The sequence below is a fragment of the Cajanus cajan genome, chromosome 7, assembly GCF_000230855.2.
Source record: "Cajanus cajan strain Asha chromosome 7, NIPB_CcT2T_4, whole genome shotgun sequence".
Taxonomy (NCBI): domain Eukaryota; kingdom Viridiplantae; phylum Streptophyta; class Magnoliopsida; order Fabales; family Fabaceae; genus Cajanus; species Cajanus cajan.
The window spans coordinates 6,899,016-6,924,853 of record NC_138523.1 but is presented as its reverse complement, the minus strand read 5'-3'; the positions used below and the strand labels follow the sequence as shown (position 1 = coordinate 6,924,853).

At 31.5% G+C, this 25,838-nt stretch overlaps 2 protein-coding genes across 4 annotated transcripts; one reads left to right on the top strand and one right to left on the bottom strand.

Moving 5' to 3' along the window:
* Nucleotides 1-453: 453 nt before the first annotated feature.
* LOC109805881 (protein kinase family protein / protein phosphatase 2C (PP2C) family protein) lies at nucleotides 454-12,246 on the bottom strand. 3 transcript variants are annotated; one of them, XM_020368149.3, is made up of 12 exons: nucleotides 11,926-12,243; nucleotides 11,677-11,794; nucleotides 10,841-11,007; nucleotides 10,060-10,127; nucleotides 9,721-9,944; nucleotides 8,739-8,790; nucleotides 5,101-5,647; nucleotides 2,946-3,015; nucleotides 2,641-2,863; nucleotides 2,212-2,316; nucleotides 1,173-1,268; nucleotides 454-727 (listed from the first exon to the last, which is right to left on the bottom strand). In XM_020368149.3, exons 1-12 carry the CDS (start codon nucleotides 12,038-12,040, stop codon nucleotides 533-535), a joined length of 1,980 nt encoding a protein of 659 aa, XP_020223738.1. In that variant the 5' UTR covers nucleotides 12,041-12,243; the 3' UTR covers nucleotides 454-532. The 3 variants fall into 3 exon arrangements, with proteins under 3 accessions (XP_020223738.1, XP_020223739.1, XP_029128736.1); XM_020368150.3 differs by having other exon boundaries at nucleotides 2,641-2,860; nucleotides 11,926-12,242; XM_029272903.2 differs by lacking the exon at nucleotides 454-727 and having other exon boundaries at nucleotides 1,173-1,991; nucleotides 11,926-12,246.
* A 7,610-nt stretch (nucleotides 12,247-19,856) lies between these two features.
* Nucleotides 19,857-21,075, top strand: LOC109806323 (strigolactones hydrolase CXE15). Its single transcript, XM_083060604.1, has one exon. The coding sequence runs from the start codon at nucleotides 19,899-19,901 to the stop codon at nucleotides 20,946-20,948; it is 1,050 nt and encodes a 349-aa protein (XP_082916730.1). The 5' UTR covers nucleotides 19,857-19,898; the 3' UTR covers nucleotides 20,949-21,075.
* Nucleotides 21,076-25,838: the final 4,763 nt, after the last annotated feature.

The following is a 25,838-nucleotide window of genomic DNA, read 5'->3' as shown; positions in this document are numbered from 1 at the left end:
TCATAAATTTGAAAGACAATGTCATATTGATTTTTGAAACTAAGAAATTATCAAATAAGTTGTTAGAATATCAAATAAGTCTTTTAAATTTAACAACTTATTATCATTTTGGTCATCGAATATATATTAAAATTACCATTTTGGTGACATTTTTTTTGAATTTTGGACTAATATGATTATGAATTTGTACTTTCAATGGCATATTAAACAATTTATTAATTTCAAAGACTAATATGACAGTATTTTTCAAATTTAAGGACTAATTTAGGTGTTTACTTAAAAATAAATAATAATAATAATAATAATAATAATAATAATAATAAAAGACACAATGACAAGGTGATTAGACATGATTATAGTCATGTGCAAATTAAAACCACACACTTCGATGTATGGTCAAAGCAAGAAAGTTCTATAATTAATAGAATGAATCATCATGCAAAAGGGAAGGGGTGACGGAAGAACAAAATACTCATTTTATTTATTCAATAAATTGCGACAAGTCTCAAAGAGCATTCGAAAGGAAGTTATGCTAATAAATTCTCTCCGCTGTAGACACAGGACGTAAGAAAACAACGATAACTGTGATGTTATCTTTGCTGCCACGTTCCACAGCTTCAGTAGCCAACCTCTTAGAGCACATTCCCGGCTCTTTAACGGTGTCTTTAATTATATTTATGACCTCCATACTGCTTATGACATCCCAGAGGCCATCGCTAGCCATGACCTAAATCAAAAAATTTATTAATAGTTTAAACATGAAGGGAAGAAATTGTTTCAAAACTATATCAGAAGCACCAGGGTAATATGCGGGTGATGCACATAACATGATGTATAAAAAGCTTTCAAGCCTTGGTCTATCATTAAGCGCAGTTCAATAAATTAAAAATCATTTTGGTACAGCTAACTTGCTAAGTTAATCTAAAAGAATAGTTACTTAACAATGCCCTTGGACCTTTGCCCGCTATGTGCAACTTTTTTTTAAGATACTTCAAACCCTTAGAAGCCTTTCAATAAACATAATCAGTAAGATTACAAATGCAATTATCAACTGTTAATTATCTCTATCTGTGAACATATTTTTCAAGATACTTCAAACTCAACTTATCTAAAGATCCAATGTACATAATGAACTTCAGGCAAATAACAGAATGTATCATGAAGCTCCTTACCAGAAATTCATCCTCTGCACATAAGGTATTCTGAGTTATCTCAGGTTCTGCAGTTACAGCAGGCTTGAGATCATCATCACCAATTGAACGAGTAACCTGCGTAAAATACCAGTCAATATTTTACTAGAATCAACATATAGTAAAGCCTCAAATTGCCATTAATATAGTTGCTGGTGCCTGCTTATATTATTTTGTTCACACGAGATCATTTGTGCCAGAAGTTACAACAAAGTGAACAAGAAAGCAAAAAGGACAGACATTACCGAACCAATTGCGCTGCGTTACAAATCAGACCAGTGATGGCTAGACATAGCTTCCCTCTCTAAGTAATACCAGAATGTATGACTCATGCACTAGATACAAACCTAAAAGTAATTAGTTATATAACCTATTTTCAGAAGGCAATCCTGAGTCCTGACACTATGTTCCCACTACCATCAGGAAACTAGTCAAATAAGCACCACATCAAATTACCTTTTCCCCCAGGATATTTGCCAGTTACTTTCTGAAATGGAAAATCGGAATTATATTAACAAATATAGGGGCCACTAGTATTGCATTTGCCTTCCGTACGTCATTGCACCACTAGTTTTTCAACAATGTACAAGATTTTAGATTAACATGCGTTGGAATTCAAGTGAGCAATATGCCAGACCAGTATGCAATGTTAATGAAATACACCCAACCCCAGAAAGAACAGAAAGTGTAAGAATTTGCAAGTGAACTGAACAAAGAACATTGCTTCCTTCACCCGTACAAAACTTTCATCATGAAAATATAACATTGGTTGCAAGAGATTCTTCGGCACAAAAACAAATTCTGCAGACCATTTTATAAAGAAGGCTATCAGTAACCTCCCTATTAATTTTGAGTTTTTGACAATAACTTTATGTGGTAAAATGATTAAATTGGGATATTCAGAAGAAAAAACGAGCTCAGATTCCAATTTCATAAATGGCACATGGAAAAAATAAAAATAAAAAATAACCAGGCATTTCTGAATATATGATGAGCAACATAGCAATCAATTTGGAAAAACCTGAAGTGCAGGAAGACCGACTCTCCAAGTATCAACTTGCCAATGTACATGCCCCCCCTGACAAATAACACGCTCTCTCTCTTGAAGACAGCTTGCAACGTGATCCTAATAATGTCAACCTTTGATTAGACTAAATGGAATTATATAAATGAATAAAATAAAGAAACATATTAGTAATAAGGGTGGGTTTATTCAATAAGCTTTTATCAATCACATGAGAGCTTAAGCTATAAATTTGACCATGAAACTTATTGGAATAGGCATAAAAGAGCTTGTTTTGATAGGCTTTACCAGGAAACTTATTGAAATGAGTTAAAAAGATATTTTTAGAGTAGTCATAAATTATTTTTTATAAGTTCAAATAAGCTCTCTGTAAGCTCTTCCAAACACCCTCTAAGCACTAGCTAACAGTAGTCATTTTCGGCTCACCTTACTTAGAACAATTGGACTACCAGCACGACATAAGATTGCCCTACAATCACCAATGTTAGCAACAAATAGTTTGTTCCTAACTATAAGAGAAGTAATTGCTGTACACCCAGGATGCCAATCCTTCTGGATACATCTTCTGGATTTGCGATAGGAATCAAGCTCTTTTCTGAAGGCAGCATCTGTACTAATGAATGCTTCCGCTAGTGCTTTAGCAGGACTGCTTTAATATATTAAAAGAATTAAACTTTCAAAATGATAGGACCAATGGCGAAGGGAAAGGGGTCATCTAGTGTGAAATATACCTGCCCATAAAACTTAAAGTCTGCAAAACTGCTGGCACAGCTCTAAAAGAAAACTCAGCAGCTGCTGCACCTGCATAAGTAACAATCATGCTTATTAAGCTATAATACTACCATGAATGGTCATTGAGATCATCTTCATGAGCAATCATATTTATCAAAGTTCATTACCAAAAATATCCATCATGATCCATTACACCAAAGCAGAATTAATGTTAGAGTCATTCATTTTGATAATTAATGTTCAGTTAGTTATAACTAAAGCAGAATTATGATATTGTAATATAGTTGTGGTACCTATTGTACAGTCAGTACGTACTTGGTTAAACCTTTTTTAGAAAATATCAATTATTTTTGCTTCCTTCGTGAGAATTTTCCTTGTATAAAAAGCAATTATTTTTCCCAAAATATGTTTTGCCAAACACATGTTCAGCTTCTGTAACATTCGGAATTCAGTTTTGCCATATTCTATAACATTTTATTTTTGCTACCTTCATGAGAATTTTTTATTTATAAATAAAAGGCAATTATTTTCTCCTAAAAAATGTTTTATCAAACATGTATAGTTTCTGTAACAGATTCAGAATTCAGTTCGGTGGTTCCATTAAGCCCAAATCCAAATTCTAAGAATAGTTTCTTACGGTGTAAGATTTTAAGACACAATCATAATACTATATCCTTTCTCACCATATTTAAACACACCTTAAAAACTGCTCCTGATATTACCCCATAATAGGGCAAACCATGTTCTTAAATGTATCTTGTTTAGAAAAAAGTCCTTAGATAATATTAGTATACTACACTGATAAAACCTACAACTATAATAACAACACTGAAGCCTTTTCCACCTCCAATTAGGATACGCTCACATGACACATTCAAAAATTGTTTGAAAAAGGAAGACTATACTGGTTTTGGAAACAAATAGAGGCAAAAAAAGCAGGAACCGAATTGCCATCCTTAAGTTGCTTATTTTATTACATAAACCAACTTACTCATGTTCAGAAATTTGACCCAGGTACATGCAACTAAAATCGAAAAGAGATTCATGAACTTATTATTAGACTATTGTTTAAATTCCTCTAGATTTTGTACAACATTTCACCATGTTAGGCACTGCATTTTGCTTCTACAAGAGCTATGGAACCAGGAATCAAGCTGACAACAGATGGAGTTTTGATCTATCTCACTATCACTATTGAATATTGGAGTATATATCTTTACTCCAATAATCACTAGACTTGATATTGCCTTGCCAGTAAATGTTGCTAGTAAATCCATGTCTTCTCTGACCAACACTCATTTGGAAGCACTAATTTGCATTAAGCATTTAAGAAAGCTCCAAGAAAAAGGATTGTGTATCAAGATCATGGAAATATGCAGGTGGAGGCTTTCTTTGATGCAGATTAGGCAGGGTCATGCAGATTAGGCAGGGTCTCCTATGGACCGTAAATCTACCACAGGCTGCTGAATAATTTTAGGAGGTAATTTGAATTATTGGAAATGAGAAGCAAAATGTCGGGGCGAGTCCAACACAAAGGTAGAATATAGGGCTATGGCTCAAACAGCTTGTGAATTAGTATGGGTTAGACAGATTTTGGAGATGAGATTTGCTAATACTATAATACTTGTCATATGAAATTGTCGTGTGACAACCAAGCTGCCATACATATCACATCAAACCCAGTTTTTCATGAAACAAAACAAAGCATATTGAGGTAGATTGTCACTTCTTCCGAGAAGTCCAACACAATCTTATATCTACTTAAGTTTAAGACAGTAACCAACGAACAGATGTATTAAAAAAGCTTTGGATGGGTGGATGGTGATTTTATTTGTAATAAGTTGGCATAACTAACATCTATGCTCCAACTTTAGCGGGGGTGTCAAGAGTTATTGTTAAGAATAAAGAGTTTTAGTATGTACACAGGTTTTTCCTATATGCTTGTATATACTTAATCTAGTAATTTAAATATGAGGGTCGCTGCGCTACACATTGTAGTGCATCCAATTATAGTTGACTCATAAGCCTCTATCTCTTCAATCATAAACGAGACATTATTTTCAAGCTCTAGCATTAATTAAAAACTATTTTTTCTAAAATTAAAAACCAAACAAAATGTAGATATTAGATAAATCACTAATACATTATACATACCCCTATGGCCATCAAAGATACCAAAAGCATAGACATCCTTTTCGCCGCAAATATGGGGCAGAATGAAATGTGTATCCTCCATAGTCTCCCTTCTCCCACAGGTAGCATAAGATCCCCAAGACAGTATTGGATGGTATACTGAAGGTTCATCATAAGACTCACGCTTAGTTATCAAACCAGAATCTTTTGCAGTAGAGCCACTCCTGACCAAAAGTTCACCAAGAGTAGACCAGCTAAAACTCTCTTGATAAGCCAAAAGGTGATCAGTCTTGTCCACGGGTTGATCAACATGCAAGTTACAAGGTCTGATATGAATATCTTCTGCCTTCTCTAACTTACCACTCTCCTTAATTAAACCAAGTTCCTTGACAATGTCATCAAAAGCAGGTCTGTTATTAGGATTTGAATCCCAACATTTTTGTATCATTGATAATAATCTTGTAGGTATACCCGAGTCCTCAGTAGCAATGACTGGCCGTAATCCATCAGAAACAACAGCTGCTGTTAATTGCTGCTCAGTATAGTTCATCTCAAGCACTGTGTGGGCCTGTCATCGGTAAACATTGATTAATATCATCATCACACATTTAAAAAGAAAAGGTTAATATTGCTAAGTAATGTTTTCCCAAAGGTTCCAATAAGCAAAAACCCCACCAACAAAATAATTACTAGGACTATCAGGCAAAAATGGTAGTTGACAACTATATGATATTAGTCATATTTTACATGGGATAAATGCCAATTAGTTGCATATCCCAAACTAAACTTGCTGATGGTTTAAAAGTTACTTAATAATTGGAATTACATATATATGACAAGCCTAAATTTTGCTTTCCCTCCTATTAGAAAATAGTTATCAAGTTATCGATGAGCTTATTAGTAGGTTATTTGCAGTTGTATTTCATGAGACAAAATCTCAAGGTTTGGATATCTCAAACTAAAGGCAATTGTGCTAATGTTTTAAAAGTTACAAGAATAATTAGAATCATCATTTATATGACAAGCCCTAATTCAACTTTTCCTCCTGTTAGAAAATAGTTATGTATGTGATTATTAGGTTATTTTCTAGTCTTATTTTAGGTCATAAATGATGAATCTCAATTAGTTGGATATCTAAAAGTTTAAAAGTTGCTTTATGTCAGATTAAATGTTGTTAGATCTACATATATTTTGTATTTTATATATTTTTTGCCTCTATACAAGGTTATTGTACCAAGGGAGATGTAGTCAAACGTCTCACCTCTCTTTTGTATTTTCTATCTCGTATATATATAATATTCAGATCTGGAAGTGTGAACTAGGCACACCAGATTTTTATTCAAACTTTCAAACCTCAAGTCTTTAGAATAATTAGAATTATCACTTATATGACAACCCCTAATTTTACTTTCTTAATTGTAGATAATAGTTATAGTTATTATGTTATATATTTTATTGTACTTATTAGGTTATTTTGTATTATTGGGATAGGTCTATCTTTCTTGTACTGATCTTTATTTTTTAGTATATAAAAATAGACACTGGATGACTAACAACATTGAGATAGTTTAACAACATTGAGATAGTCTAACAACATTGAGATAGTCATTACTCATTCCCATTTCCTAGCATTCCTTTTAATCTTCTCTTGGTAACTAGAGCTGGTTAAAGAAAACCTAACAAATTGTAGTTTGTTTTTCCTCCTATCTTTCAAAAGAAATGTCATGGTAGCATTTCTGGGGACCAAATTGTTTGTTAGTGTATGTTCTTGAGGTCAATCGTATATTGACCATAATGGTTTATATTATATTATGTCATTTAATTTAATTTATGAGGCATTTCATTTCTTTATTGTAGTTAAATGAACATAATGATATCCTTAGAATAGTGTGTTCAATGTAATAAACTATCAAGTGTCAGTTGATCGCAAGATCTTATTGGTTCAGAACGGAACATTACTCTTAAATGTCCTTGGTTTAGTATTATTCTGAATAGTGTAAATTGGGATAACAATAATGTATAGAAACTAGTATGTGCACAGACTAAATTTGGAATTGTTGACTTCCTAGACAAAAATTTAAAACAAAAATCCTATTTGGTCCTTTCTAATTATATTATTTACTCCTTGTTGACAAGCCAGAGTTCCATTTCAAAACAGGAGAGGAAGTATTTTCAGTCTTCACAAAAAAAAAAGGAAGAAAACCAAAAGCATGTCTAGTCTCAAAAATTGAGTTTAGACAAACTCGAACTCACAAAATCGGCTTGTAAAATAAGAACTGCCCGAGCTTTATAAGCATTATTCAAGTCATATCTCTAGTTGATGTGGGACTAAACCACAACTCTTGAAGTTGCAATTAAGACAATTCCCAAAGAGGTCACAACTAGGCAGGCTAGGGTGACTGCAACTAAGGCAACTTTCCTAAACTCCCCATCACACCTAGGGCTACCAGCTTGGAGCATGCCAAATGCATGTGGCCCAACAATAAATCTAGAATAGACTTTGATACTATCTTAAAATTTGGTCTTAAAACTTAACTGCACAAAGTTGGATTGAAAAGCGAGGGTTGGCCCCCACTTGTATATGCTTAGTACTATTGGGTTTGGTTCGTGGATAATATTATAGATGACACGTTAATGGATCTAGGATAGACTCTAATAGTATCTTAGAATGTGAGTTTAGACCTAACTTAAGTCATATTACAAGTCAATGTGGGACTTACAATGTGGTATGTGGGTTTTTGCTTTGATACCTTCTTAGAATCTAAGTTTAAGCCTAAAGCAACCCTACAAAATTGACTTATAAAGTAAGGGTTCCCTCCACTTATATACACCAATTTGGCCACATTCCCATTTCACTAGTTGATGTAGGTCTTTTGTTTTTTTCCAATACACGTTTCATGCCCAACACTATTGGGTTTGGTAAGTGTACAATATTAAGACGGTCTGTTAATGGATCTAATATAGGCTCTTATACCATTTGAGAATGTGGGTTTGGTCCTAACTATTGATAGTCAATGTGGGATCTCCAAATATACATCCCTCACACTAAGGATTGGACATATCTCACTCTCATGAAATTGGCTTGTAAAGTAAGGGTTCCCCCCACGTATATACACACCAATTTGGCCACATACCCATTTCATTAGTTGATGTAGGTCTTTTGTTTTTTTCCAATACACGTTTCATGCCTAGCACTATTGGGTTTAGTAAGTGTACAATATTAAGGCAGTCAGTTAATGGATCTAATATAGGCTCTTATACCATTTGAGAATGTTGGTTTTGTCCTAGCTATTGATTGTCAATGTGGGATCTCCAAATATACACCCCTCACACTAAGGATTGACCATATCTCACTCTCATGAAATTGGCCTGTAAGGTGAGGACTTCCCAAACTTTATAAGTTAATTTTAAGTCATATTCCTAGTCGATGTGAGACTAAATCACCACCCTTGAAGTTGCAATTAAGGAAACTTTCAAAGAGGCTGAAAGTAGGGCGGGCAAGGGGTGACTGCAACTAAGGCAACTTTCCAACATTTAGCAGAAAATATAATGTCCATACTTCATCTCATTTTTAGAACAAGTTGTACTATCATTTGTAGAACCAGTTATACTCTAGACAAGCAATAAATTCAAAATACACATATGATAGATAGACTGACCTGTGCTTCTGTACGAAGATCAGTATATGGCACAACACCAGTAAGAAGTTCACTGCAGCAGATCAAATAAAAGTTTTAAATTCACAAAGAAAAACTTAAATTGAAAAGAATTTTATCTATACATGCTTTGTTTAAACCCATGAGAAAAGTTTTGTATTGATTGAATGAATGGCAATGACCAAAGGAGAGAACTTTCCAGACAATGGCTTCCCTTCAATAAAAAGCCACTGGTCGGTTCTGAAATCAGAAACTTCGAATGAAAACCTCTTCTACCCATCTACTATTTACCTATGTCCTGTTCCTGTCAACTTCAAACACCTAACCAACTTAACAACATTAGTATCCTAGCTAATTCTATAATTATTCCAATAGTTTTGCCTCACTTTCCTTGTCTTCTTTTCTCTTCCTCCAATTGTAAACATTTTCTTTTCATTTTTCCAGATCCCATGAGAGTCCAAACATATTATAACAGAGCATCGAACAACCAGCTTATGTGATAACATAATGACCAGTTTGTATGATAAATGTTAGTCCAATCAAATACTTCGTAAATCAAGCTGCCTACCTTCTAGTTCTAGCATAACTAAGGTTGAGAAGCAATAACAATTTCTAGAAGAAAAAGATGTTTTACATATGTTACTGTTCACTTCACATGAATATCTATATTTGAGAAAGTAAGAATAAGAAAAAATGGATGATAGTCCATCCGTCCACTGCTTTACAAAAGAAAGACAAAGAGATATGTTGGTAGATTGCAAGTTGAAAATATAAAAATTGTCAAACTTGAAACAAATCTAATCAACTCAGAAACCAAAAATAAAAATAACACACTACATCAAGGTAAAAACTGTTGCAACTGGTTCCTCGTATGGTATATATTAACAGCATCAGATATATGATGACAAAACATTCATTCCAGTCAGCTTTTCATACAGAACCAAAAAAAAACATGAATGGAAGAAAACAAATCTCATATTCTTACTTGACAGTTATCCCAAAACTGTATACATCTGACTTTTCTGTATGCAACTCCTTTCTTAATATTTCAGGTGCCATGTAAATGAGTGTTCCAACCATATTCTTTTTGTGGAAACCACCAGTAGGCTTTCCAGAAGACTTCCAATTCGCGGTAGAAACTCCCTTAAGATCATTCTTGTATTCTGCCAAACCAAAATCTGTGAGGTGTGGACAAAGATTTTTGTCAAGCTGCATCACAGATTCACAAGATTAATAAGGTGATACATACATGAAGTACAATATATCAAATACTAAAGACGGTTCTAAACAACCAGAAAAATCGAAAGATATGAGAGACATTTACAAGAATATTTGCCGGTTTCACATCTCTATGCACAATCCCGAGGTTATGCAGATATTGCAAAGCCTTTGCTGGAGAAAGGAAGTTGAAGGAAACGGGGGAAATTTGTCAAACATTATTTATTTTTTTCTGTTGGATAAAACTGCCAATTACTTTATATACTTAAATTCCAAAATTTCCCTACATAATTGAAGTTGGTAAAATGAATCGGATAAAAAGTTGAAGGAACAGAATTCCTAGTTGATTTGTGGAATACTTCTAAATTTTGCAACTTTATTTTGAGTTCCTTTTGGCATCTTAATAATTTCAACTTGGAAATAATGCTTTAATACCAAAATAACCATTCAAAATTGCTACAAATAACATTGTCAATTATTTTACAAATATAATCATAATCTAACAGCCTATGGTCTCAAAGCCAGCCCCAAGCCCGGGTAAAGGGGATGACTAACCTAAAACTTGTTGAAACCCCAAACAATCAATTAATCTTTCCTGGTATCACTATCATGCTTAGCAGTTTAAGATTGTTGAAACATCAAAAGATACGCTAATGCATACATATATACATACATATATATATATATATGTGTGTGTGTGTGTGTAAATGAACTTTGGTTTATAGTCTACAATTCTGCAAGACATTCCAAATCATATAAACCTTGACTTGATCAAACATGCGAAACAACAGTTACAGTTTCTTTGCAGAATATGTAAGAAAAAGTATACCTAGACCAAGTAATTATGACTTAATATTTCATAGCAACTGATGAAATCACAATTCTACCTAACTGGATTGCTATCATAAGTGCATCATTGAGAGTTGGGATCCACTCTTCCACGTGTAACTTCTGTGCAAGATTCAGAGATTCATATAACTTGAAGAAAAACATGTAATTGGGTGGTTTTGCATGGGCTGCAATTAGTGTCGCTATTCCCGGATGATCTAACTTGCTACACAATTACCAACAAAAATAAAAGTGAACTTTATACTCACAATTCACCAGCCACAAGACTCCACATAATTTACCCTTCCGCATATGACAACACTAAAGAAAAAAGTAAGGACATGTTTGGGTAAACTTCAAAATCACCTCTAGAGAGAAAAATTCTCTAGAAAAATAGGAAGGAAAAATGAAATAAGTTTTTCCATAAAACATAGTTTATGCATAACGGCCTGCTCAAGTAAACTTTTTTTCAAAAGCACTTTTACGAGAGTAAAATCTGAAGAAAAAATAAAATAAGCATTTTCATAAACATAAACTAACTTATGCATAAGCTAATTTGAAAAAACTCTTTCCTAATAGTTTCTCTAAAATCTTATTTTTAAGTATACATAAGCTAGTTTTAGCAGCTTATGGAGAATCTTATTATAATTTTCCTTCGTATGTTTTCTTATTAGAAGTGTTCAGTCTGTCCAAACAGACCCTAAGCCAATTTTTAAAAGTTATCTCCCATTAGCTTCTCCAAAATCTATTTTTCTTCTCCTATAACTGTTTTCGAAGAAGATTATTCAAACATACCTTAAAATTCATTAAAAGATGTGCAAATAAACTTGTACAGAACTACATTTAAAAAAAAAGGGTAGTTGGGGGTGAAAGAGAGAAAGAGAGAGAGAGAGACCATAGCAATTGCAATTCTTTATGGAATTTATTGATGTCTTCAGAAGTAGACAAAATGGGTTTCTTCACAGCAACCCTCACACCATCCAAAGTCCCTTCATAAACAACACTCTCAGCCCCTACCATTGCCACCAACAACAAAAGTCACAAAATCAACAACCTCTTCCATCAAAGCATAATCCCAAACAAATACCACCCATCAAAAATCAAAAAGCTGAAATAATTCGGAGAAGGGTTTGGGTTGGTTTACCTCGGGCAATGGGCGAGGAGATAGCATAAGAAGAGGGAGGGAGATGAAGGGGAATAGAGGGGCTGGTGCAGCAACCCCTAACGCACGTGTTAGGCTCCGGAATCTCTATTCCCATTGCTCTTGTGTTGATGCAGAAGACGAAGATGAAAATGAGAGGGGATTTCAGTGCACAAGAGTATGGTGTGGTGCGGACTACGTGTATATCATGTTTTAGCGATGGAAATTTCGTGTTGTTGGGCGCTACTCGAGTTTCGTTTTGGCCGTTTCATGCGCACGTTCTTGGCATCTACGGAGCACAAAAATGGACCCACCCAAACCCATCAACAACCGCGCCTCAATTGGTCCCATATGATATGGAGCATACATAGATTGTGTTTTAACAATTTTTTTTTTTTTTTGAGGTGGATTGTGTTTTAACAATTATTTTTCTAGAAATATTTTTTTTTATGAAAAATGTTACATGTATAATCATCACTAGTGTACTTTTTTATTATTTTATTATTATAAAAAAGATATATTATTAATGATAGAGAAAAAAAAACATGAAGTTCTATGAATTGTTGTACAATTTTTTTTATATATATCATATTTTTTCTATAGATATCTTATAGTTGTAGAAATTATATCTTAATCATATAAGAAGAGTTAACTTACGTAATCAACCAACCAATTACAAATTTAATAAATATTTTTATGATAAATATTTTAAAAATCTTTTAAATATTAACTTTTGATTGGTTGAATTTTTACATTTTTAAGGCATCACTATTAAATCCTATATAAGAATTTATATGTAGTCGTATATGATATTTTTCTTTTTCTTTTTATATATATAAAAACAAGAGTTATAGTATAATGATTTTTAATTTATGAATTATATATATATATATAGGAGGGTTCAAACGATATCGGTATAACTTTTATTAAGTATTACACCGCTCAATAACTTTATATTAAATGTGAATTTTCAAAATTTAACCGTTAGATTGAAAGTTTATATCTCTTAGATCATATATATCAAATTTTATATTAATTTAAGATGATTTAATACTTGATTCTCATAAAACAAAATTGACGTAATATATACATTTCAAAATATACTAAAATATGAACACTTTGATTATCTTCAAGTTGTTATTCAATTTTAACAAAATTTGATATATACGATCTAAGAGATGTGAATTTTCAATCTAACGGTTGGATTTTGAAAATTCATATTTAATATAAAGTTATTGAGCGATGTAACACTTAATAAAAGTTGCACCGGTGTCGTTTGAACCCTCCTCATATATATATATATATATATATATATATATATATATATATATATATATATATATATATATATATATATATATATATATATATTACAATTTACACTTTAAAAGCAATTACACATTTCAATAATTGAATGCAATATATGTTTGATATTGTAGAGTCGTGCTCCTTTAATTGTCAAAAAGAATTTTAAATAGTATATTTGATTTATTTAATTTACAGTTTATTATTAATGGAAATTTTAATGCTTTAGTGAATTAAAAGTAATTACAATTTTTTAAAATACTTCAAATTTCAATAATTTAATATAATATATCCTTGTTCGAGATTAATTAGGTATGTCCAAGATCTAATCTATCATGTAATCAATTTATCTTATTTGATAAAGTCCTTGATTAAAATAATAAAAGACTTTGTTTTCTCATTGTCATAATCTCTATCATGATAACATGTCTATAATTTTAAGCAAGAACTTTATCAAATAAGATAAATTGGTTACATGATAGATTGGATCTTGGGCATAACTAATTATTCTTCAACAATCTTTCACTTGCAGTAGAGCCAATCAGTCATGTACCTCATTCCCGCTTCCCACTTGTGCTTGTCAAACTCCTTTATTGGTGCAAGATGACACGTCTAATAAGAATGAAACATCAAATGATTTGGATTTATGTTTCATAATATACAAAAACCTATATATGGACATATTGTCAATGAATGTTATAAAATAAGAATATCCATTTTTAGCTTGAATTTTCATAGGGCCACAAACATTTGTACGAATTAGTCCTAATAATTCAGAAGCTCGCCCTCCACTTCTAATAAATGGAGCTTTAGTCATTTTTCCTTTGAGACATGATTCACAAGTTTCATATGATTCATAATCATAATTATCAAGATAACCTTCCTTGTGTAACTTGTTGATTCTTTTCTCACCTATATGACCAAGCCTTCAATGCCAAAGGTATGATTTATTTATTTGATTGTCTTTTTGTCTCTTAAGACCAGAAGAAACATGCAAATCAAATTGTCATTAACATCAGGTAAGACATATATGCCATGTTGGAGATAACCATTCACATATAAATCATCATTATGATAAATTGAGCAAATGTCATTATTGAAAATAATGTGAAAACCACATTTTTCCAACATAGAAATTGAAATTACATTTGAAACAAATTTCAGAACACAATAACAATCCTCTAACACTAGTAATTTGCCAATAGGCATTATTAAAGAAACTGATCCTAAAGCTAAGGCGGCAACATTTGCTTCATTCCCTACTCTTAAATGTTGACTTTACCCTTCTTCAAATGTCTAGTTATCTACAATCCTTGCAATGAATTGCAGATATTAAAACTACTTCTAGTATCTAATACCCACATAGCAAAATCAGTAATAGTTAAAGAAATCATGAAAACAATTTTTGCCAATATCTCATCTTGTTCCTTCTGTTTAGAGAGTCAAGATATTTTTTGCAATTTCTCTTCCAATGTCCCTTGTCCTTAAAAAAGAAGCACTCTGCGTTGACTTGGGCAGTATTAACCTTTTTATTCTTAGGTTTGGTCACACCACCTTTAGTTGCAAAAAGGTTTGTTTTCTTGTTGAAATTTCTCTTGCCCTTATTCTTTGAGCCCTTTCCAACAACCATGACAATTCCTTTCTTTTTCTCAGATTGATTCTCATAATTAATCAACAAGTTAAACATCTCATGCAAATCACAGTTCATCTTGTTCATATTGAAACTCACTATGAATTGAGAAAAAATGTCAGGAAGTGATTGTAAAATCAAGTCTTGAGAAATCTCTTTCCCAATTGTGCACCCCAACTTCTCAAGTTGTTCAATTGTTAATCATCCTTGGAACATGGGGTCCAACTTGATCATTGGCAATCATTGAGGACTTGAATAAAGACTTAGATAACTAATAACTAGCTGTCTTACTCTATCCACCATACATCTTCTTAAGATGTTCAATGATTGCAGGTGGTTTCATATCCTGATGTTGCCTTTGAAGTTTAGAACTCATGGATGTCAGGATGATGCACTTTGTGATATTACATTGTTCCAAGTACTTCTCATAAGTCTTGGTTGCTTCAACATCATCAAAGCTAGCTGGTGCAGTCACAATAGAGCTGTCAAAATGGCCCAGCCTGGCCCGTTTGGCCCGGCCCACCTCAACCCACTTTTTAAGTGGGCCAACCCGGCCCGGCCCACCAAATATATTATGCAAATTTTTCTAGCCTGGCCTAGCCCACCACGGGTTGGTGGGCTAAACGGGCCGCCCACCAACCCACCTGATTTTTTTAAAAAAATTTAATTTAAAATAAATTTCAATATAAAATAATATTTAATCTAAAGTAAAAATTATTAAACTAAGTATCATGGATACAATATTAAAATTAAATTAATAAGTGTGCAACTTTAAAAAATTAAAACTAAAAATAAAAAATCTTTCATGAGAGTGATTATTCATCAATATTAAATTTTATTAGAGGTTTTGATAGATAAATTTATAGTAATTTCATATTGTTTAACATTGATTTTATCTTTATTTATAAAAAAAATTATATCTTATTAAAATAATGTATATATAATAATAAATAGTTAAGTGAGTTGTTAGTGGATTGTTAGTGGGTTTAGGGGATGGGTTGGTAAGTAGGTCAGGTGGGCCGCCCGACCCACCACGGGTTCAACCCGGGTGGGCCGGGTCGAAAGTGGGCCGGGTCACATTTTTTGACCCATCATAAATTTTTTCATTTTTTTGGCCCGGCCCCGCCCGTTTTCAAGGTGGGCCGGGTTAACCCACGGGCTGGAGCCCACTTTAACAGCTCTAAGTCACAACAGGCTTCTTAATGATGTCGATAAGCTTCTCGTGCATGAGAATGATTCTCAAGTTTCGAAACCAATTAGTTCCATTCAGTTTACCGGTTTCAAGGATACCACATAGTGACAAAGAAGACACAATGATGTATAGAAAAGTAAATAAAAGAAAAAAATGTCAAAACATTTTATGTTATGGGAAAATCTCAAAAAACAATATACAAGCTACTTAGTTGTCAAGTTATTTCTCATACATAATATATATTAAAAATAAATAATTTTCATACCACATAAGAAAATTAATAAATTTTTTTTGGATCATGTTATAATTAATTACTAATCATAAGTTTCCTGTATCAAATCGCTCCTCATTCTTAATCAATTAATTATAAGAGGTTGTATCATATACAATAATTAATACATGATAATAGACAATCATACACATCAAATATGCAAATATACAAATACAATAAATATTATTATATCATAATATAATAATTACTATTATTTTATGCATCGACGCACATAGACGTACATAATAACAAATACATCATACATAACACTTTATGCTATAATCTAATTCACAGATTCATTCATATATAATTGTTTCGAAAGAGATAAACTAAAGCATCAGTGTCCTGGTGCTAGAATTGTTCCTTGATACAATGAGAACATGGGTTTGTAACACCAGTCTTTTTTTTTTTTTTTTTTTTTTTTTAGTTTTTTCGTTTTTTTTTACTAAAGTTGTTATGGGCTATAGCGACATTGAATGTCGCTATGGCTCATAACGACACCAGCTTTTTTTTTATGTTTTTTATTTTTTTCTACCTCAATTTTTTTTCAAAATTTTTGTTTTTTTTTTGTCATTGGGTCATTTTTTTCTCCAGATTTATTTTACCAGTTTTTTTAAAATTTATTTTATAATTCATTTTTTTTGTATTTTCCTACATTTTTTCCCTTCACTTTTGTGTGTGTGCGTTTTTATTTATATTTCTTTCCTCAATTTTATTTTTTTGTGTTTTTTTATACTAGTTTATTAAAAACAGGCTTGGCATTTTTTTCTTTTTATTTTAATTACTTATTTTTTCCCAGTTTTTTTAAAATTAACATATAAATATATAAATTTAATTTAATTTTTTAATTTGTGTAGTTTTAATTAAAAATATAAAACGAAAATTTTAAAATAAAACGTAAATATTTACAAAAAAAAATATACAAAAGGTGTCGCTGCCCATAACGACACCTATTTTTGTTTTTTTATTTATTTTTTTAATTACTTATTTTTTGCCCAGTTTTTTTAAAATTAACATATAAATATAAATATTTAATTTAAATTATTTAGTTTGTGTACTTTTAATTAAAAATATAAAAATGAAAATTTAAAAATAAAACGTGATTATTTGCAAAAAAAAATTATACAAAATGCGTGGCGCTATGGCCCATAGCAACACCAAGTCGCTATGGCCCATAGCGCCTCTTTTAAAAAATTCATATAATTTAATTTAAAATTACATTTTTAAAAAACTTAATTTTATTTTTAAAAATATATAATAAATAACTCAGTTTATTATTTTATTTTACATTTCTATTATTTTTGTTTTTTTTATTTTTTTCTTACACAGTGTCGTTATGGGCTACATTGTCTTTGTTAGTCCATCAGGTGTGCTGACCTAGCCTATAACGATACTGATGTGGCTCATTCCAGCTCAACCTAAAGAAAAAAAAATGTCACATGTTAAAGGTGTAATTAGTTACAAAACAGCTCTATTTACGTAAAATATTTTTAAAACAGTCTCATTATGATCAAAAAGCCATTTTATTTTATGGGTCATAGCGACACTATTGTAAATAATCCCAAAAATATAATTAGTTATAAAACAGCTCCATTTGCGTAAAATATTTTTAAAACAGTCTCATGATAAAAAGCCATTTTATTTTATTGGTGTAATTGTCTTTCCAGATGCTGATTCTTAATCTTTTATCAACATCATGCGCATGCAGTTCGAAACCAATTTTTCCATGTGTGAAGTTAATGGCAGTTTCGAATCATGATGAATGTGAAATAATATACACGTATTTCGAAAATCAATTTTCCGTAACACCTTTTCAGAAAACCACTTTCTTTGTCACATTTACTTTTTAGAAAATCACCCGTATCACACAGACCACTCACAAAAAAATAATAAATAAATAAAAATTCAGCAATGTCTACCATTCCACGTTTTTCATACTTCTTATCCTTTTTTATTTTATTTGCAGTTAAAAGAAATCATCTATCTTTATCTGTTGATGGTTATAACATAAAACTAAGCTGACCAAAACAAAATCATACTTTGTGAGCTAATGCAACAGCTAACAAATAAAAATTGAAGCTTTATCACATAAATAAAATTAATATAATTTAAATAAACAAAAATATCCATATCAATGGAAGGAAAACACTGTTCATAACATGTATATGTGAAAAAATAGGATCAATTTTATATTTAAATTATAATATGCACTAATAAAACTTTAAAATATGTACAATCATAAATATTTTCAATAGTGTGAAGATTCTATTTGTATCTACACTGTGATTAAACTCTATTATCAATAATCTTGATCTATGAAACTTGAAAAATTATTGATGTTTGAGAACTAAGAAAAAAGTTGAAAGAGTAAAATGCTAGAAAAATTTTAAATGAAAGGAATCTCACATTTACTAGGTCGCACATACCCATACTTATAACACATGTTGGATAAAACCAACTTCCCTCGATAAAAACAAAACCACTACCATTTAATGGGTGATTTTTATTTTGGATGTGTCCTTACTTTTTGGTGGTTCCCCTTGATTTGAGTTACAACTAAAGAAACAAGTATTGAAACCAAAAGTAACAAACAATTTTTTTTCAAAAAAAATATTTAATCTTCCAAATCTTTCTCTCTTTCAATCGTGGACTACTTCACTTCACTATCACCTCAAACCACTTGCACATCTAAAGGGGAACCACCAAAAAGTAAGGACACATCCAAAATAAAACCATCCATTAAATGGTAGTGATTTTGTTTTTATTTGGAGGGAAGTTGGTTTTATCCGACATGTGTTATAAATATGGGTATGTGGCTATTAATAAATGTAAGATTCCTTTCATTTAAAAATTTCCTAGCATTTTACTCTTCCAACTTTTTTCTTAGATTTCGAACATTAATAATTTTTCCAGTTTCACATATCAAAATTGTTGATAATAGATTTTAGTCTCGGTGTAGATATATATTGAAAAATTTTATGATTCAAGAGCCCATCAACATATATATATAAATTTTATCGCTATATAGTTTAAATACAAAACTCATCCTATTTTTTCACATAAACATGTTTTTTTTTGTTCGTTCCTGTAATATCTACTACTGATACTAGCGACTTATCTTCTCGTTATATTGGAGACACCTCAAAAGGTGAGATAGCTGGCCCCAAAATTTAACGCGATTCGAGCTTCTGACTTTACTTAAATGTGAACCAACTCCTACCGCGCAGAGGACATGTTAAGAACAGTATGTTTCCCTTCAATCCTCTGTACCGTGTAGAGGACATGCATGTGAAGCAGCAGTATAAAAAACAAACCAAAACCCATAATTCAACGTATGGGACAAAACATCAAAGAAAACAAAGTATACCCAACATAAACTATTGATAGTCTTCAATAATTGTAGTGATAAACATAATTTTCAAAGTCAAGACAACAAAAAAACTCTGTAAAGACTGTAAAGACAATAAGAGGGTCCACCACTGACGAGCAATAGCGCTATATATAATATTAATTCTTCCCATGACTTTCCCATAGCAAAGTCCTTCTTTAACTCCAAACTTCACTTTCTTTCCTCACTAATGGCTTCCGTCACCGGAAAAAAAATCGTCGAAGAAGTTTCCGGCTGGTTGCGGGTCTATGACGACGGCTCCGTCAACCGGAGCTGGACCGGACCACCGGAGCTCGAGTTTTTCGTACGCCCGGTTCCACCGCACCGTGAGTTCATCGACGGAATCGCCACAAACGACGTCGTCATCGACCCAAACACCAACCTCACCGTACGCATATACATCCCCCAAACGGAACACTCCACTGTCCCACATAAGAATAACACCACTCCCAAACTACCCCTTTTCCTTCACTTCCACGGTGGTGGCTTCTGTTTCAGCCAACCCGATTGGTTCTTATATTACCACTTTTATTCCAACCTCGCTCGCAAGACTCCTTGTGTTTTAGTCTCTGTTTACTTGCCTCTTGCTCCTGAGCATAAGCTCCCAGCCGCATGCGACGCAGCTTCAGCTGCGTTCACCTGGCTTGGAGCTATAGCTCGAAGCGAGGCTCACGAGTCATGGCTCGTGAACCTCGCAGATTTTAATCACGTGTTTTTAATTGGAGACAGTACTGGTGGGAATGTCGTGCATGAGGTGGCGGCTCGAGCCGAGAGGTTATTCTCGGCTCGAGCCGAGCCGGTGAGGCTATCGGGTGCGATAGCCTTACACCCTGGCTTTCTTCGAGCCGAGCTGAGAGGGTCGTTTTATGAAAAGACGGAAACGCCCTTCTTGACGCGTGACATGATAAATAAGTTCATGGATTTGGCTGTGCCCGTGGCTAGTGAGAGGAGTAAGGACCACCCTGTTATAAGCCCGATGGGGCCGCGAGCGCCGCCGCTTGCGGCGCTGAGTTTGCCGCCGGTGATGGTGGCGGTGGCGGAGGAGGATTTGTTGTTTGACACCGAGATGGAGTATTGTGAGGCCATGAAAGGTGCGGGGAAGGAGGTGGAGGTTGTGGTGAGCCATGGAGTGGGGCATTGCTTTTATCTTAATAAGATTGCTATTGAGTCGGATCCGAAAACAGCATTGGAAGTTGATAAGCTCATTCAAGCCATTGTTGATTTTGTTAGCAAGCATTAACTGTTGGAATTTTGATTGTATGATTGGTATATGTATTGCATATGTTTAATTTTATTTTTTTAAAATCTGTATCGCATGTTTAAGATCATGAGCTAAAATGTTTTAATAAAATATATAAATAAATTAAGACGTGTGTTATATATAAAAATTCGCATACAAAGTTATAATTTACATTGCGTATTCTTGCAATATAAAGCTCTAATATTTATATAATAAAATATTTTTTTGGTAAATGAATAAAGTTGTCTTTACAAGTTTTTAAAAGAAATTTAAAAACTAAACAAGGTAAAAGAATTAACTCTAAAGTAAGGTTCCCAAAATCAAACATAAACAAAAGGATAGATAAATCAACCATCTTAATCCTGTGCAGTCCTTTTAAAATAAAATTGAAGGGTAAGTTTCATCTCCTAAATTTGCTCAAACTCTTTTACATCATCTATATTTGAAAGTGGTATTCAACTCAAGAAAGAAAACATACCACAACATATAGAAGATTGAGAATATCACATATGTATAATAAGTAGATACATATGAATATGTATAGTATCTAACTACATACAACAATAACTCAAGCACATATACATTCATATCTCAAAAAATGTGGGATTTAGACTTGTAAAGACTCATATTCTTAATTATATATGCATGTGATACCAATTACATTTTCGTACAAAGCGCATGAGTATGTTTAATATTTTTTTTAAAATAAGTCTGCATTGCATGTTTAAGATCATTAGTTATTTTTAGTTCATGTAAAATATTATTAGTATTTTATTTCGTGCATTTTTTTATATATATAATTAAAAATTATAATAAAGTATATGTAAATTAAAATATTTTTATTCTAAAATGTTTCAATAAAATATAAAAATAAGTTAAAGCGTGTTATATATAAAAATTTGCATACAAAGATACAATTTACATCGCGTAGTCTTGTAATATAAAATTCTAGTATTTTAATAATAAAATAATTTTGGTAAAAGAGTAAAGCTACCTATATAGGTTCTTAAAAGAAATTTTAAAACTAAACATGATGAAAGAGTTAACTCTAAAGTAAGGTTGTCAAAATCAAACATAAACAAAAGGATGAATAAATCAATCATCTTAATGTCATAATAATCAGAGTGTAGTCCTTTTAAAATAAAATTGAAGGCTAAGCTTCATTTCTTATTGGCTCAAACTCTTTTACCTGATTTACACCTGAAAGTGGCATTTGGCTCTAGCAAGAAAACTCACCACAACATAGAAGATTAAGAATATATCTCACATATGTATAAGTAGATACAAAGAATATATAATATCTAAATACATACAACAATAACTCAAGCGCATATACACTCACATCTCAAAAATTGTGGGACTTGAACTTGTGAGGACTCATGTTTTAATTATATATGCATGTGGTAAAAATCACATTTCACACAAGGTGCACGAGTAGAAGTAGTTTAAGAGTGCATAAATAAGAAAACTAACTTTTGTACGATAGGTAATCAACACACAATCCAATCTCATTGGAACAAGATCTATTAGGAGTCAGTTGAGGTATTATAGTTGCACATGGTCACCTCTCATTCCATGTTAGAGATTTCCACTATAACACTCTTTGGGCCAAGGTTGAAGTCTATGGAGACCTTCACCCAAACTCACGTCTACTTCCAAACAAAATATCTATAAATGCATGGACTCTAAACACATCACACAATACATGAAATGCATAACGAACCTTTCACATATATTACGTTGCTAAGTCAAGCCTAGACTACCACCCTACTAGACCTCTATGTCTAAACTTCACAAATGACGAAGATAATAAGGATTTCACTTGTTAATTAACCCATTGCGTAGAATTATCTCACATCACATATAAATAGTCTTATATCACACATAGTTACACAATTTCAAACACAAGGATTTCTTGTCTATTATCAAATATCTTTCTCATTACCTTTCTCCAATTACACAATTATCACAACTCATGCTCACACTTTTTATACCTTAATTGTTATCACATGTATCTCACATGTATCTCAAACTATCCTCAAGGTTAAGCACTTAAGATAACTTACCAACTTTTATCACTACACCCAACGAGATATTCCTTTTGACCAACTCTAAGAAGTTAGGAACCTCTTTGGAGCATTTGCGCATAGCATGGCACTTCTCATGCTCAAGGTCAAGAGGTCAGAACCATATCTAGAGTGTTTATTCCTAGTGAGGTTAAGGTCATGCCTAACCAAAAACTTATGTATAATAGCGTCAAATAGCGTTAGATGAGACATCACTTGCATCTAATGTCGAGAGGACATGGGTCTCTTTGTAGCTTTTGCGTCTAGCATGGCACTTCCCACCAGTAGCAAATCTAGGAATTCATTTTAGTGGGGACTGAAAAATACTTTAATATTTTCAAATAAGAAAGATATTATAAATTCTTGTAAAATACATAGTTTTAAGAAATTTGTTTGTGGAATTGTATCGACCTAGTCTTAATGTGTGTTTATGTACCAAAAACATGTGTGTTGAGTAAAAAAATGAGAAAATTAATAAAGTAAAATGATAACCTTGAGATTTTAGCATCCATTGAGGTAAAGGGAGTGAGAACCTTGCTTCGGGTGTGGGTTATTTGTTGGGTAGCGAGATGGACCCCAAATCCCATAGGTTGTGTATGTATGTCACTACAAGAAAAATGCTAATTTCTGACATAAACAACTAAATTTCCGACGGAATAAAGTATTTTTGACGGATTTCAATCCGTCGAAAAAAGGCTACCGAAATGTATATCTATGTTGTCAGTATAATTTGTACAAATTAATTCATTTAAGTCATCCTCAACTATACAATCTCATACTTGTACTATAATAATAATATAATAATTTTATATTAAGAATAATAATAATAATAATAATATATTTAATTATTGTTTATTTATATGTACTTACTTTTATAATTAACAATCTACTTATTTTTATTTAAAATTATAATTTAAATTATTTAATTTTATAATTTATAATGATAATATAATTTATAAAATTATAAATATTTATTTATTACATACTTATAAATTAAATTTTAACATTTTAAATATAAATTATTAATTAATTTAATATATTTATTTATCTTAAATCAAACATATAAAATTCAAAAAATGTATTTATCCTTATTTTATTTTCTAATTATCAACCATTAATAAAATACTAACTTAAAATCTTATTTGTTTATATCATAATATTTTCATATCAAGTTTAAAACCAATTATTAGTTATACAAAAATATCAAGATCATATAGTAAACTGTCAATAAGATTTTAGTTAAATAATTTAAAATAATTAATGTATATATTGTTAATTAGAAAATAACATATTCCAAAGCTAATTAATTGTTTTTATAATAATTATTAGTAATTAATAACTTTTAATTTAACAATTGGATCGATGAAATTTAACACACACCATGAGTTATTAAGCGGAATAACTTTACCAAAAGTTATTTTGTAAATTATTTGATTCCTCCTCTGTCTCTCTCTCTATATATATATTCTCTCTCTCTCTCTCTCTATATATATATATATACATATATATATATATGTGTGTATATACTAATACTAGTGTAACCTTTATTAAGTATTACACGTCATTTAATAACTTTATATTAAATGTGAATTTTGTAAATCCAACCGTTTGATTAAAAGTTCATATCACTTTATATGTTTATATCAAATTTTATTAAAATTGAACAACAACGTCAAGGTAATCAAAATGTTCATATTTTATATATTTTGAAATGTATATATTACATTAATTTTGTTTTATAAGAAATCATCTTTGATTAATATAAAATTTTGTATATATAATTTAAGAGTAATTTTTTTTTTAATTTAATGGTTGGATTTACAAAATTCTCATTTAATACAAAGTTATTGACCGATGTAATACTTAGCACAAATTATACTGGTGTTATTATAACCCTCCTCATATATACATATATATATATATATATATATATATATATTTAAAATTTTATTGATTCTTTTTTAATATATGAGTGTCAATTTTTGTAAATAAATTCTTACATTTTCGAAAAATATAAATTTGTCAAAAATATTTCATCAATAATATAACTTTTTCTACGAATTATTTTTTCATCGAAAACATAAATTTTCTGACAAACGACGGATTTATATTCGTCGATAATTTTCGATGGATTTTTTTCGACGGATTTTTTGTCAAAAATTTTTTATGGATTTTTTTTTCCGTCAAAAATTTCTGACAGATAAAAATTTATCGAAAATTTCCGACGAATATTTTCTGACGAATTTTTTTGTCTAAAATTTTTGACAGATTTTTTCATTGAAAATTATTTTCCGACGGATTTGAGTCCGTCAAAAATTTGCATTTTTCTTGTAGTGTGTAGATATATGTGATAGGCGAAACTGAAAATTTTGTTCTTGATTATGATATGTATATGACACCTCTTTGATTTTCTTAACATTTTGTTATGCTATGGATGTGCTATAGATATGTGAATCCATCTCTGTTTATTAATCTATGAGTGCTTGTGAGTTTTGTGAGAACCCTAGAGATTTTGAATTGATCAATAATTATTAGATAAGCAATTTCAAACTAGAACCACTAATGAAACTAAATTAATTAGACTATAGATGCACTCTTTTAATATGAATTCATGTAGATTATAGAACCCATCGAATGAGTAAATTGCAAATTTTGTATAATTGAAATTATTGATATCACACCAAACACCACCTTGAGCTTGCTAGGTGTGGAAGCCCAAAATTGTCACGACATTATTGACGTTGGGTGTGAGCTCGATCACACTAGGTTTGGGAGCTTTAGGGGGCTCCCTATCGTGATTTCACTAGGCATGGGAAGAGTCACG

Coding starts and splice junctions, on each gene's coding strand:
- LOC109805881 (XM_020368149.3), bottom strand. CDS start 12,040: ATGGGAATAGAGATTCCGGAGCCTAACACGTGCGTTAGGGGTTGCTGC. Junction 11,008..11,676: donor AAAGAATTGCAATTGCTATG/GTCTCTCTCTCT, acceptor GTAATTGTGTAG/CAAGTTAGATCATCCGGGAA. Junction 5,648..8,738: donor ATCTTCGTACAGAAGCACAG/GTCAGTCTATCT, acceptor TACCGATGACAG/GCCCACACAGTGCTTGAGAT.
- LOC109806323 (XM_083060604.1), top strand. CDS start 19,899: ATGGCTTCCGTCACCGGAAAAAAAATCGTCGAAGAAGTTTCCGGCTGG.